The sequence below is a fragment of the Embiotoca jacksoni genome, unplaced genomic scaffold (assembly GCF_022577435.1).
Source record: "Embiotoca jacksoni isolate LCO1_2020_lvr unplaced genomic scaffold, fEmbJac1.0.p SCAF_13, whole genome shotgun sequence".
Lineage (NCBI taxonomy): Eukaryota > Metazoa > Chordata > Actinopteri > Embiotocidae > Embiotoca > Embiotoca jacksoni.
In genome coordinates, this window is record NW_027185263.1 from 14022686 (window position 1) to 14038976 (window position 16291).

A 16291-nucleotide genomic window follows, 5' to 3' on the forward strand; every position below is an offset into this window, starting at 1 on the left:
CATGATGAATACTACGATTTGGCACGAATACATCACCCGACATTCGTGATAGCATCGCATTTTGGAATTGGAGTGAATTATTTGCGTGTCGTGTGAGGGAGAAGGAGAGAGTGTGTGTGTGTGTGTGTGTGTGCGAGGGGGGGGGGGGGCGTAAGAGACAGAGAGACAGACATCGAGATGGAGACTGAGACAGAGAGATCAGAGAGCTGGGGACAGACGAACGGCAAACCATAAATGAATTCCCGAGAGAAAAGGAGGGACACGGAGAAATTACAGAACAAAAGGAGAAGACAGAAATGACATTTCTTAAGGGACTGCTGTGTGGCATTTGTGGGAAGAAAAATGAAATGTGAGGACCAGAGAGAGATGGAAGGCGAGAGAGGGCATGGGGAGAATGGAATGAGTAAGAGTGAGAAACAAAAGGAAAGTGTGCGAGAGGTAAGACTAATTTATGAGAAATGAGGCAGGAGTCGCTGAGGCTGGCTGCTGCTGTCTGATGGATTGGGTGGGGGAAGGGGTGGGGGTGGGGGGTGGAGGTGGGACTGAGTTTTTCAGGCTGTTGGACAGACGAACCTGTGATATGGATCCTTTGAGGTGGCATTTCAAGAAAAAGTGAACTCTCCAGAAATAGGAGATGAATATAAAATAAAATAAAATAAAAAAAAAAAAAACATCACTTCTCTTTGGAGGAGAATCTCCCTGGAAGGTAGGCAGAGCAGAGAGAGGCAAAGGTGAGAGAGAGAGAGAGAGAGAGAGAGAGAGAGAGACGGGCGGGAAACAAAGAGGGGGAAGCACAGGGGAATGAGCAAAAATAAAAAACGATAAAATGTGTGAAGTGACAGAGACGAGAGAGAGTAAGCGAGGAAAAGATGACACCGATAAAGTCAGATGAGAGACAGCTGCCTTTGATGCAACTGCTCCTCAACTGTGGCGGTTTGGAAGACGGGGGTGCACGTGCGGCTCTACGTACAGTATATGCACACGCGTGCACACGCGTGCACACGCGAGACCGACCGAGTGCTTGCGAGCGTAATAAAGCTCACATAAGCGTGAAAGGCGGGATTGATGATAAGGGAGCTGCTCATTTGTAGTGCGCGAGGAGTTTATTCAGACATTCTTTAAGTATACAAACACGGAGAGGCTCACACGCAGGCAGACGGCAGAGCTGCTGCCTCTGGAGGTACCGAGAAACACTCGGGGCCTGCGGACTTATTCGAGGTTCCCCCTCCAGACAGAATCCCTTCCTGCCGCCTGCCGACAGAGGAGCGCGGCGAACCTCCTCCTTTCAAACAGCGCACCGTCTGTATTCGCCCTCGTCTTACACCGCGCTCGTGCGGTATCAAAGCCGGGACGCACGCCGCTGTGTGAAGTGCCATCAACGTACACGGCGACGCACACCTTCCCCTCCCCGCTCGCGCTCTCTTTATGTCTCTCCCTCTTTTCTGTCCGTCTCGCGCGCACAACTTTGAGGGAACAGAGTGGGGAGCAGGGAGAGGGCGGCTGGCAGCGGCGATGAAAGGCGGCGATGAAGGCGAGGCGGTAGAACGCCGCGCAGACGTCATCTATCTGCTGATAGAGGGAACACATCACACGGGCACACTCGCTTTTAAGTTCAGTCTCTTTCAGCACGGGCCCAATATAGATCAAGACCGGGAGCGCACAGTTACACGACCATGTGATTCTCACACCAGACCCGACACGTGAACAAAACAGGCGATAACCTTTTCTCTCCATCTCTCTCCAATTACACGGAGGGAAATATAAACAATTGCACAAGTTTATCGATCACACCATCATGCCACATGCTTTCCCTTAGAACCTCGTGAATTATTGATGAGCGGTGTTTGTATCGATACTGAAATATCAATACTTCCAATGCCAAAGTTTCTCAGTTTTAACGTTAAGAGATCAATATCAAAACTCAAGTGATTCCTGGTGGATGTGGTAGGGGCTGGGAAAATAAAGAATTTACATTTGCGTCGCAATTTAATTCATTGTTTACTTGTGTATTTATTGGGCGAGTGTAATTACAGCTGGCAACTTTAACAGTTAGCACAGGAGCTAACCTGTTAGCATCGGTGCACTGAACTGGAGAGCGGTCGAAAGTCGGCAGTTTTCTGCTCACGGTGAATAAATCCTCCGCTGACCAATCACGGTTTAATTGTTCGACTAACTGCGAACAGCTAACGGTTGTAGTCGGACCGTCTGTTGACAGGAAGCCGCAACGACTGACATGAGCAGGGTGCTTCAGAATAAAAGCACCAGTTTGATTCATTTCATGATAAAACTACTTTAATGAAACAGTTCTTTATTTAACTTAATCATAACTTTACTTTCTTGAGTGCTTTATTTAACCAACAGGTAGAAGACCTCTAAAATGGTCATTCTAATGATAGACAGAGCCAATGGCTTTAAAGTAATGATGCTGCTGAAGTAAAACTCAGAAAGACTGACTGACGTGTGATGTGTGTTGTTTTTGGAAATATGAGTCATAACATACAAAATATCTAGAAGTGTATGAGTCAACTTTTTTCGCATAGTCCTGTTTAAAAACGTAAAGACATTTAAAAAAAAAAAAAAAGGCCAAAATAAAGAAATAAATTGAGATTAAGGTAGCCACAGTTTTGAGTGACATTTGTGTTCCAGGGATTTCTCAATCGTATTATTATTTTTGAAGCCCGTGATGCTAAACTGGCTGTCAGCACAGTTATAATCGGCACATCTTAATGCCACTAAGGTTTCCATTTTAAATGATTTGCCCTTCAGGAAACAAACCTGACTTCACTAAATGTAGGCCAACGAGCCACTGATGATGTTCCTCTCCTCTCCTACAGTAGCTAATGTATGAACATCTAGCAAAAGCTAAATAAGATGGGTAGCTCACTGTGTACTTGTAGTGTTTGAAAAGGATTTTCAGCGAGCAGCAACACTCACAATATCCCGCTTTTTATTTCACCTTTTCTGCACACATTCAACTTTTGTACACAAGAAGCATAGGTGTTGGTATTGGGGATTCCAGATTAGGTTTTACTTGGTATCGGAAGGTAAATCGGTGATATCGCACTTCACTCCTACTGATGATCCACCAGGTCAAGGGTCTCTTACAGCTCTGTTTTTTTTTTTTTTTTTTGCAGGGTGAAGCTTCATTACTCAAAAAAATTAAAGCCTAATGATGTCAGATCTCACCCATGACCCCTGCAATGTCACAAATTCGTATTTGTGGCAAATCATTCTGCGCTGTGCCCGTGCATATCCACTGAGACGCTGTGTTTGAGTGTAAATATGTGTGTCGTGGGCAATGTCATATAAAGAGTGTGGCTGGCTGAGGGCTTGTTCTCTGCGGGACTCTACAGTGGGGCAAGGCACATAATATAGAAAATGGGCTGCGAGGCAGCCACACATTTTATGTGGTAGTTTACCACACACACACACACACACACACACACACACACACACACACACACACACACACACACAATCTTTCATAAATAAAAAAAAGCACCGCACACCTACACAGAAGCGCACAGTTAAACACACAAAGACAGACTTGGAACCTGTCAAGTGCGAACAAACTGATGACAAGACGGCGACAGATGGATCCACTGAGGAGAGACGAGCTACGCATTCAACTCAATTAGCAACGTGCTGCTGCATGACGCCGATGGGATATGAAATCTTACCATGACTGGCAACCTGTCAATCGAGCAACAGAGCCACAAAACAAGCATCATGCAAGACGCAATGAATTAAATTTAATAAACCAATAAATAAATTAATTTATGAATAAACGTTATAAGCCCATGGAGTGGCAGCTCTGCATCAAAAAACAGGGCATAATGTGACCAGGGAGCCTAAATATCCCCGGGCGCACACATACACACACAAAGAAGAAACTGGCAGTAGAGAAAGAAGAGGAAGAAGAAGAGGAGGGGGAGGAGGAGGTTGTGGGGAGAGACAGAAAAGACAGAAAAGCGAGAACAATGGCTGCCTCCCTCTTGCTTCACTCTCTCTACCTGTGTGAACATTCGTGAGCGCTGTTCATACATTATCCTGCCATGGTACCTAATGAGCCAGGCATCTCCACCCTGACACTTCCGCTTGGCTAGGCAACCCTTATTACAGGGTGGAGGTGTACACACACACACACACACACACACACACACACACACACACACACACACACACACACACACACACACACACACACACACATACCATCATCATCATAGGTCATCACAGCAGCTGTGTGATGGAGGAGCGTACAAACATCTCTTGGCGCTAGTTATGTAAAGGAGCTTGCCATATTCAAATGCATCTTTATTGTCTGTCAGTAGTAATGGTCATATAATGGTTTAAGTGCGTGTGTGTGTGTGTGTGTGTGTGTGTGTGTGTGTGTGTGTGTGTGTGTCGCTTTCAGACACATCAAGTTCTTACAAATACATGAGGCAGCATGAAGGCTGTTGTTAAATATAAGGACAGACGCCGTGTGCTTCCTCTGAGTCGTTGGTCATTACAGATGCTTCATTGTTCATGACGGTGGACGAAATTGCCACATTTTACTGCTGCGTACTTCCAAAAAAATAAAAAATAAAAAATAAAAAATAAAGCACATCAGCAAGTCTATCTTGTCTGGCAAAATACCAGTCGGTGCCAGGATGTACCCTGCAGTGCTATGATTGTCTTGGCTGCGTCAGTATGAAAAGCCCTTCCACTTCAAAAAAAAAGACTCCTACAATTGTTTAAGTGGTAAACCAGCAGAGCTGTGGGAGGCCAATCAGCAGCACGTAGGGCCATCATGGTAAAAGTTGGTCAAAAACACATCAAACGTCACAACAGCGGGCGAGTACAGCACGGAGGCAGGAGAAACGCTTTGAAATCGGGGCTGACTGGCATGTTGGTTAAACATTTAGAAATGACAAAAGACACTGGGTTTGACCCTCAAAGAAACGAAAGAAAATGAAAAAAAAAAAAAAAAAAGAAAGCAGAGATTGTTCTTTTTTCTTTTAATCTAAGATTAGATGCCTGGACTGGAGCTGATGTAATCTAATTCAGCTTGCAATCGCTGTGAGACGTGATTGCTGGGGCTCAGCAGCTGATTGTGATTTTCAGTGTGGGTTGGTGTATTCTGACCACCATTACACTTAAGAGGCAACTAAAAAAAAACCCAGCAACTTCAAAGAAGTTGTGCTGAGGCTTGATCGTAAGTTTTCTGTTCTTCTCTTGTATTGGAACTTGATGACTTTTATCACAGTTATAGAGAAGCTCTTCAATGAAAGAGGAGGCTTTATACTTTCTATTTTGGCAGTAAAACACCAGTTTCGAATGCAGTCAATATAATAATAAGTTTGATACACAGCACTGAGATAAATGATAACATATTAGGTTTCTGTATTAGCATCAACAAACATTGTTTCATACTGTTAAAAGACGCAGCTGTAAACATATCCATCTATCCATCCATAAATTGTAAGCCAACTCTTTAATTGCACTTATTACATTTTGGTGGATATATGAAGACACACATTTACTTTTTACCTATTGTGACGAGGTTCAGCTTCAGCCCTGTTGGGTAACACTGAAACATAGACACAGTCGCAGGTCGAGTGGTGGTTGAAGTTTGATTGAGCTGGTCTCTCAAAAAAAACCAACTAAACTCTGAACCAACAACTTACGAGTGCTCCAATCAGTGTATCAAGACAAAGAAGCTGTTAGGTGCTCTGTAAACAAACTGACTGACTCCTCCATCCTGAGGAGGCCCTTTAAACTCTACAAAGCCCCTCCCACCACACTAATTGATCACATCAACAGACAACAATGAATTCAATTTTCTCAACCCTCTTTTAACTACAGCTAAAAAAAAAATAGGAAAGTAATAACATTTTCTTTTCCTTACTCAACACCAAACTGATAACCTCTCAGATAACCCCCCCCCCCCCCGAAAATGTTGACATTAAAATGTTATCTTTAGTCAACTCAAAGCGTCGCATGACCATGACGTCATCTTAATGCGCAACGCTATGATCATATGGGACAGATTACACTCGCTTTGAGACGGGAAACCACGGGAACGCACACACTAAAGTAAGCAGACCTACTGTACGTGACCCTTGTTGTAGATTAGAGTGCACCAAAGTGTTCCTCCTGGGCAAACGGAATATCTCCTCCCCGTTCAGAGACAGAAAAATGTATAAGCGACCCTTGTACTGAGCTAAGATGAATCACGTGCACAGGAACTGAGCAAATAAGAAGTAGTTACAGGATGTAAGAGCAGTTCTATGAGTAAGTGTGTATTTTGTTTCTTTCAGCGGGGGGGGGGGGGGGGGGGGGGGGGGGCCTCCCCAAGAGGAGGGGTAACACTGCTACCAAGTGTGCACACTTGTTGATCTACCAGGCCATAATAACAAGAGAGTTTGGTGAGTCCTAACGTAGCAACCTGTTACAGTGAGAGAATGAAGCGCGCTATGTGTGAGCGTGTATGCGTGTCCTCGAGCGCTCCTCATGCGGTCAGTGACGGGGCCGTTCCATCACACCTATACAAAAGAAACCGTCCCTTGTATTATTTAATCTGATCATCAATTTCTGACAAATTTTGGAGGAAAAAAAAACGGCTTCACTCTTCATCGTCACGAAGTGCGTTCCCGCAGCGCGTATGTGGGTGCGGTGCTTATCAAAGAACATGCCCATGTGATCGGCATGTTTGAAGCGTCTTACGAAGACGAGAAGAGACATATTTTACTAATGCTGCACAGCAGACACTCAGTTAATTCCCTCTTGTGCTGCGCTCAGCTGTAAGATGCCTGGGTAGGCACCAATCAGGCTGTAAATACAGGGGACAGTGCAGAGGGAGGCTACCACTTCCCTTGTCTGCCTCTGTAACAGTCTCATGCACATTAGCAGGATTTCTGCATTTATATGAACATGTTGCTGTGACTTAAAAAGAAAAAAAAAAAAGAAAAAAAAAAGTCTTGACTTTGACCGTTTGTAATAGCTCTTATATTATATATCTTATCTTAGCCAGATTCAGGCGAGCTTGTCCGTGCAAAATGTAATTTCAAACACACTTGTACTCCTGTGTGTCTGTGCGTTCCGTCTGTTTGCGTGTCCGTGAGTGTGTTTGTGTGCGAGAGGATGTAAACTCAGTATTCCAGGTCACGGTGGCTGCAATCTCACAGGAGGTTTAACCTTGGTAAATCCACTATTAGGTGTTCTGAGAATGATGATGTGAGCAGTAGATCCTCCCTGATGGTTTCACTTTCGAAGAGCATCCAGCAGGTCACAAATAGAGAAGCTGTGGGGGTATTACAAGGTCAAAGGTGGGCTAACTCTCAATATGATGACAATTTCAAGCTGGCATTTTCATTTCCTGAAGAGACTGATTCCCAATAGCAGCTGAGGCCAAAGATGTTTGCTTATTTTTGTTCAAATAAGTCCTCTGCTTTCGAGACAGATAATTTATACCGCAAATATGCAGGGCGGACTCGCTGTGTGCACAACAAACTGTCTTTTACATCCACGTGTATAGTATGTCTGAGGCAAATTCCAATCAATACGGTGTCCCAATGCATGCGCATGCATAAAATCAGACCATAGCTGACATGTAATGTCTTTCCGCATTTTTTTTTTTGTCCCTTTCATTTTGTCCTTGAAATGTCTTCAGAGGTGCGGCCTCGCAGCCAACCAGTGGGAGTAGCTGATGTTTTTAATGGCACATGGTTTGTCTCCTGGTGGTGAGATAAACATGGGGAAGAGATTAAAACCCCAGGCTTTCTTCCACAATCTCCTGCCTTCATCCTCCTTTCCCTCCTTGCAGTGGACACGCAGGGCCGGCACAGCGGACTCTGACTTAAAACTAAACCCATCCGGTCTATGAAGCGGACTGTAAGCCTAAAAAAAAAAAAAAAAAAAACACTCACAAGCGCGACAACAGGAACGTTGACGGAGGGGCAGGTGTCAGCGGTGAGTAAGAGAAACCAGACAGGTGACAAGGAGAGGAAGATTCTCTCCCCTTTAATCACCAACCTGTCAAGAGTGTCTCGTGGTAGACTCGTAGCAGGATTGTACACAGCGGCTACTGTAATGCTGAGTTTGAGGCGAGTCTGCTGGGTCACTGATGTGGCTCACAACAAAAAGCCTGAAGAGGAGGAAGCAGAGCTAAAAGGCCAGGCTCCCTAGTGCAGGTCACGCCTTCCTAGTGAGGCACAGGTTGGCCATAAAGCCTGCGCGCCGAGGAGCTGATGAGCTTCAGCAGTTATTAAGCGCGGCTAAACACATCATTTCCTTTGTCACTGTGATTAGGCCAAAGCGAGGGGCCCTCAGGTGGAGGTAGACCCGGAGTGTGTGATTAGCTCTGCCATTTAAATGACATTCACACTAATCGCTAATATCAGGTCTGTCAAGGTGAGAGAATACAAAGAGGAATCTGTCAGCTCGCGTTGGACGACCGGAGCCGAGCAAAGGAAAAGTGCGGGAACATGTGATTCCACTTGATGCGAATGCTGTGTCACTCAGTTAAATCAGGCACGGCTGCTGATTTTTAAAAAAAATTTATTTTTTTATTTTTTTTACTGGCGCTGCTGTAAAAGCAGTCATAGTCCAGAGGAGCTGTGATCTGTAAACACGACAACTAACAGGGATCCAATTGTTTAAAAAGAGGACCCACAGTGGAGGACATGAACCATCAAAAAGACCTGGCTTTGTTAAAGGGCTCATGAGAAGATGCCGTTTTTCAGTTGTGTCCAAATAGGTTTTAGTCTCATATAAGAAAAAAAAGAGGCTTTTGTTCGGAGCGCAATTAAGATATTAAAGAGAACTTTTTCTTTTCTTGGTGGAAATTCATCTCGGAATTTTTCTCAGTTGCACCATCTTTAATACTCAAATGACCCTGCTCCCCTCTCCTGCCTGAACAAAAGAAGGCATTATCAAACCTCACTCTCAGCAGTGCTAGATCCATTTGGTAAACAGCCTGTGTCCTACAGTAGTAATCAGAGGGTATTTTTGAGGGATTTGCAGGCTGGCCAGGAGGTATCCGCTGGAGTGATCTCTAATTGCTAGAAGCAGAGGCCTAGACTGCCTGGCGCTCTTTTGAAGCCATCGGCAGCAGCTTCCAGCCAGAGGTGCCAGCAGGGGGAGGCTTCCCACTGAGCCACTCTCCTTTTTCTTTATTTACTTCTCTTTTCCGCCCTCACCATGCCTTCCCTAAATTCTACTTTTCCTGCGTTTCTTGTGCCCGTTCCCCTCCTTCTTTCCATCCTCTTCTTTTTCCTCCTCTAACTGTACTCGTTCCCTTTCTCCACCCCCACATCTCCTGCCCCCTCCCCCCTCCCCCACCCCCACACACACATCCTTCCCCCACCCCTCTTCTACTCAGTCAATGAGCCAGCAATCACTTTGCAGACAGACATCCTCTGCTCAGTCGGCCATGTTCAATCCCTAGCACCGGTGGCTGATGAGGCATTGTGGTGACGTCAAACACTGGAGGTTTTTCAGCGAGTTGCAGTTAACCTGTGGACGCGCAGCTCTGCTTCCCAGGTTACAGGACTCACACTGGCAGTCTTTGTATAAAATAATTAATGTTATATGCCAAAGAGATGAAAGATAATGAGGCCAATTATTATTTTTTTCCTCCTCGCCAAGTGAGGTGGGAGAGGCAAATTTATGTCAAATTGTTGGTGTATAATGACACCTAATACAGCTCGAGTCTTTGTTACTATATGAGCTTCTGTATCCCAGGGCAAAGGCTTTTGCTCTATAAAGCATGATTTGGAAATTGTGACAAACACACAAACACACACACACACACAAAAGCACCATAAACACTAATTATTATTATTAATAATAATAATAATAATAATGTGATAGAGTTAGACTGTCTTGTTTTCTCATAGGCTTGGTGTGTTTATGCAGGGGCTGTAAAAAAAAAAAATCACCCATGAAAAGTCAAAAGAAAGACAAATTGAAAATGCTGCATGCTGTCATCCACACACACAGTCGCGCAGAGACACAACCAGTTTTTGGTTGTTTGGAAGACAGCTCGCTCAGTGTGACATTGACTCCTCGGTGCCAATTCCACAATGGGAGCTGCACTTGCTAGCTTTGCTGCCAATCCAGGTAAAGAGATTACAGACACACACAATGCAGTCTTCTGTTCGTCTGCCAAGAAGAAAACCAGCCCTTTAAGCCCATAGAAAAAAGGGGGCTATACACAAATTCACACAGCCTGAATCCCAAAACCAAGAATCCCCTTCTTCTCCAGGAAACATGGCTTCTAATATGCGCGGCACTCAGTGGCTCACTCATACAAAGCAGCCTTGTGACTGAAACAATCCTGCCTCCGCTTCCTTATCCCGGTCCCCAACACTGTTGCACATTACTATTACTTGCATCATTCAAAATAAAGAAGGAATTTGGCTTGCAATCAGTCACACAGTCATAATAAAGCCACACTAATGGGTGCTGTCTGGTTACAAACTACTGTAAAGCAACAGGAAACAAAGTTTCACTGGGATTTCATCAGCTTTCTTAATGGCGTAATTAACAAGGTGAGCGAGAGCGGTATCACCCAAAATAGGTATAGTGGGTGCCACCTGCAATATTTATACTCACAGCCATTAACCCAAAAACTTCTTGAAAACTAGGAACTTAAAGTAAACTGCGGGGCTCACCCTGTTGAGATTTTGCAGGGCAGGAATCAAACTCACTGTGACATGCACTTTTGACCCAATTAATGAGCTACTTATAATTACAAGAGAGTAATTTAGCATTGGGATTGCAATTTGCTTTGTACATACTTAACTTTTTGGGAGTTGTGTGTATCCGACGTGACGCTGAGATGCTGCTTGTGCATAATCAAATCAAAAGGGATATCTATGCTACATATTTCCCCTTGAAAAAGTATTATTATTGTTTATATTGTTTTTAGTGTAGTCACAAAGAGTGTAGCCACAAAGTTGACAGTTTAGTGGAGGTGTGTGACAGCTCAGAGCTGTCTGAACTACATTAAACTCACTTATACTGATGTCAGCAGCACCGCGAGCTGGAAACCAGGATGTGGAAAATGATTTCAATAGAGCATTTTATGAGTGGCGTTTCAACAATCCCAAGTTTTTTTGTCCAGCATTAAAGTTATAAACGGGAAACATACTTTGATCTGCCTGAAGGGATTCTTTAAGATGTTCGCTGTTTCCTCTTTCTTCCTCCTGCAAACTAGATATCCATCCTCGAGGACAACCTCACATTCATTTATAAGATGTCTAAAGTTATCCCACGTTGTTTTTAATACATTTATTTTTAGACGTGGACACGGTAATATGATCAGTTTTGTTTTCTCTGCTGCTCATACCTTAGTTCCAAGTGAATTATACTGCAGCGGGATGTGTATATAATAAACAGTGGTAATGCAGTGGAGCAGGAGGGCTAATTAAGACTAGCAGGACAATACATCATCTACTGTTCCTTTTTCTAACAAATTAAACCCCAATGCTTTGATGGATATTGCCACTCTTTCCTCCCGTCCCCTAAGAGAAGCCATTTTTTTGTCCCCTCAACAAAACTCTCCTACCAATAGAGTTTGACAGTAAAATCATATTTTAGATCATAGATCATATGTCAGCCTGCGGGATGGGAGTGGGTAAAGGCTGACAGAATGATTTTGACTCAGGGCTATTCCGAAAGCTTTTATTTCCCAGCCGTACGGCTCGTCCTGTCATCCAGAGGTGGCAAGTGAAGTTGTGTCGAGGGTGTTGGAAATGATGACTGGTATGTGTAGTCTGTGACTGCTGTGCTCATGGCCTCGTTCCCAGCCGCCAACACTGTAATCTGGACCTCCTGTACCACTGACTAAACCACCATCAGAAATAAGAAAAAGTAAAAAAAAAAAAAAAAAAAAAAAAAAAGAGAAAACATCTCGTGAAATGTGTGCTAAGAAAATGGGCACATTCCTGCTTTTCTCTTTTCCTGTCACAAAATGAATGTCAGGGGAAGAACGGAAGGTTGAAGGGAGGCGGAGTGGTGGTGGGGGGACACTGCAGCAGAACATGGAACAATAGGCGCCCTCTGGCATCAACCTCTGGACAGCCCAAGCCGCTCACCAAAGACACTGAACTCACCCACAATGAACTGCTGCAGTGGGAAGGGAGGCTTTAGAGAGTTCAATTTCCAACACAATTGGCTGTATTCTACTCCTTTAAATGCCAAGGAGATGGTGTGCAGCGTGTGCCTTTGTGAGGAGCTTTGCTTACAGCGAGTGTCCTCTAGCAGGAGAGACAGAGGGAAAGACAGACAAGAGGGAGAAAGCTGTGAGACGGCGAAGACAGGAGGTACGGCGGGGAGAGGGTGGAAGGGGGACGGAAATAGTGCGGCCGTGTGAAAGGAAAAAGAAGAGAGTGAAAGACTGGGGAGAGATACAGAGTAAAAAAATAAAGAAAAAAAGAAGAAAAAAAAAAAAGTCCAGAGAAAACGAGAAGGGTAGAGAATGTCTCCTCCGGTTGTCGTTTCGCCAGGCTCACAGGGACCGTCTGAAGGACAATGCTGCTACTAGTGGAGTGTGACGTTTGTCCTCTATCCAATTCACCACAGCCCCAAAGAAAACACACTTGCAATCAAGTGTCGATCATGCATCTCAGACACAATAAACTCCTCCAAAATACAATGCATTAGAGTAATAAACAGTACAGATTTTAAATAAAAAAAAGAGCCTAAGGAGAAAAATAGGAAGGAAAAGAGATAACATTCAAATGAGATGATATGAAGTCAGAAGGAGCCAAGATCACCTTTGAAAAGGGAAATCTTATATTATCTCACATTATTTCATACGTGTATTATTATAGTGTTATTTTTTCAACCTAAAAAATTTGGATATAAACAGGCTTACATATCCTTTTCATGACTTTATGGATATTTTAGGTCTCTGTTGTTGCCGCTGTTAACATACGCACACACTGCACTTTGTGTGTGCGTTGCCGGTATGACGCCATTCCAGGTGCACAACACAGCCGGTGTAGTGTAGCAGTTGTTTTGGGGGGGGACTTGCAATTATAGAATCATTTTAGAAGAGTTGCATTGTGTAACATTTGAATTGTTAAATAAAGAACGTGTTATTTTTAGCTATCGCAGTGCTGCAGAAAAACCCCGGCATTATTTTTTCATGAATCAATCTGTATGATAAAAATGAACACAGGTGGGGAATTGATTTGGACGGCGGGGGCTGCCAGATGCCCATCATTGGATCAGTAGGCGATGGTAAAGTGGGGCCCAGGCACTAGTTTCACTGATAATATATTCAATGTCCTTTCCTTTGTGGTCACAGGCCAGCTAAGCCATTAATATTACACAATCACACCAATGGCTCTGATGAATTATTCAGAGATTCTTATGGCTCTGTAATATTCTATGCAATTCATTGGGAAGACATGTTGTGTTTTTAAGATGAAAGCAGCAAAATATCTACTGTTTCTTATTCCCGCTGGAACATAAAATATCAAAACGCTAGTTAGACGAAACAGGAACTGCAGGAAGAAGCGCACCTGCCTCCCGCCTCAGAGTCACACTCCAAATAAAATACGTCCGCTGTCATCGGAAAAATTGCCAAGGAGGCTGTTCCTCCATCATTGTCTTCATTTGAAGGGCATTTTGCCGCCCAAAGGCAAATGCCTGACACACTCGCCGAGCGTTTGCGCCCAACCTCCCTCGCAGAGGGCTGGAAGTGCAGCAGACAGGAGAGAGAAGAAAGAAGAGAGCGCGAGAGAAAAAAGCCTCTCGTCTCAAAGCAGACCTCACACTGGGTTCTGTCACTGCAGATCAAATTTCCCTCAAAGCCATAGATCACTTCCGCTATAGTTCACGTTTCACACTTAGAAACTGTTTACCAGACTCAAAAGAGTTTTGTCTGAGCAACACAGAGACACAGAGAGACACACACACACACACACACACACACACACACACACACACACACACACACACACACACACACAGACAGACAGACAGACACACACAGACACACACACACAGAGACACAGACACAGACACACACACACACACACACAGACACACACACACACACACACACACACACACACACACACACACACACACACACCGAGCACTCGAACATACACGGATACAGTAGAAGAAGACAGATAGACACAAAACGATCCAACTGAACTTAAACATTTATACAGTTTGAGAGGAAGAGTCGCGCACCGCAAACAAATATTTACATGTATATGGCGCAACAGTGCCGGTCCCAGGTTCAGTGAGACGGTGCGCTGCCAGCTCCGCCTACAAGCGAGCTGACTGGCGTGACAAACCGAGGAGTGCCTGCTCCTTTCTCTTGTGGAAATACCTGTCAGTGCCTGTCGACTGCTCACGCACACAATGATACATAAACAGCCAGAGACAGTCTGTCTCCTAAAACTTCCTCTAACGGTACCTATGTGAGCCGCTCATAGCCGATACCGGGGCCTGTGGATAAGTGACAGCCCCTGTATGTGGTTTTCTGCCGGAGGGGGTTAAGTCGGGCCTAACAAAAAAAAAAAAAAAAACACATAAATAAGAAAAAAGCGAGCCGCTCAGCTTAAATGCACCGACGCCGCATTGTGGTGCAGGGAGGAAACCTGTCTTTGGAAAGTCCTCTGCTTGAGAGAGAAATGTCCCCCTCATCTGAGATAAGGAGCTGATGAGATAGAGCGATAAAGTCAGTGCTTCTCCTGGGTCTTATCTGATGCTGTTATCTGACTGCACAGCACCCAGCATCTCACAATCTTTACACCCTTTAACCACCTCTCTGAAACACTCACACCAGCATCACCGCAGCGCGCGCACGCACACGCACGCACGCACGCACACACACACACACACACACACACACACACACACACACACACACACACACACACACACACACACACACACACACACACACACACACACCATGTAATGCTCAAACATTCTAAACACCATACCAGCTTATTGATTACTTTGACACTCTCCCATTGTTGAACAGATGGTACACCTAATATCATGTGAAATGGAACTGTTCTGTGTTATCTCATGGGGAAAGGACATAAAATGACTATTTTCTCACCTTTCAGAAAGACAGAGGAGGAAAAAAAAAAAACAACACAGAATAGAAGCTGCACACTTACCTCTATGTCTGTTAGTAGTCTTATCAAACATAAGCATGGCATCATCAACCTGGAAGACATAAGAGAGAGAGAGAGAGAGGCCTGGCATTAGCTTAATCTTTCCAGCAAGTGCTTCACATCACCTTCTCCCCACTGAATCCCATCTCATCTGCACACAGTAATTACTCTTAGAATATACTGTACATTCTCATTGCTTTGCACCTTATTTCTTTCTAAGTACCTCTCCTCCACATAATCATGCTGTGATCACTGGATTACTGTCAGGTTGCTCTTCCCCTTCTCTGTCTGTAGGTTTGGAATTTTTGACTGTGTCTGGATTAGATGTAGCAAAGATGTGAGTGAGGAGTGGCAATAGGGAGAGAAAATTAATAATAATGACCAGCAGTGGGAAAAATGGAGAGCCGCGCGGACAATATGTTTATTTTGATGAACACCAATGTTCGGTCTTGGGGAGAGTGACAGATAGACACATTACACTAAGCGGGCGTGAGACAAATGGGATCCCTCCTCATCTCGGAGCCGCAGCGGCAGCAGCATCCACCACAATATCATCCTTCATCATGTCCAATAAAGCCACACACGGACAGACAGCATTTTTTCCTTCTCACCTCCCCTGAAAAACAGCTCTCTAGACACACTCTTCTTTCTATAACTCTGATGAAATGCTTAAAAAACAGACAGAGGCATGCTCATTTAGCCTGTGATTTTGTTTTAGGGGGGAAAAAAAAAAGAAAAAGTAGAGAGCGGCAGCAGACAGAAACAAAGAGGGAACACTCTGCACCATTCCCTCCCTGGTTATGGTCTCTAGGTAAGAGTAACGGCGCACCGAGGAAGCTTGATGCCGTGCAAGGAAGGTGTGGAAGAAGAAGAAAAAAAAAAAAAAGCGCACACAAGCGTGCATCTGTGTTTTTCATGGGAGCGTTACAAAGCTTCGGGAGGAGATGGGAAGAGACAAGAATAGGGGTCTCACTCAAACCGAACTGTCTGATTGGATAAAGAGAAGTGCCTGGCAGCCAGGCAGACTAGCGCTGGCACACTGTTCCGTGCCACCCTCTCGCCACACATTTGGCACACAAGACGTTGGCACAGCTTGCGGGGCCCGGTTACTCACTGCACAGCTCACAGGCCACATGTGGCTCCCAGGCACT

The 16291-nt window shown here is 44.6% G+C and overlaps 1 protein-coding gene across 12 annotated transcripts in view; it reads right to left on the reverse strand.

The window, feature by feature from the left end:
* msi2b (musashi RNA-binding protein 2b) overlaps positions 1-16291 on the reverse strand; it is a 242859-nt gene that overhangs the window by 87634 nt on the left and 138934 nt on the right. For all 12 annotated transcript variants that reach the window (XM_069146799.1, XM_069146795.1, XM_069146791.1 and 9 more), the window contains exon 7: positions 15144-15192. In XM_069146799.1, the coding sequence (XP_069002900.1) occupies positions 15144-15192 (49 nt within the window). The remainder of the gene's footprint in view (positions 1-15143; positions 15193-16291) is intronic.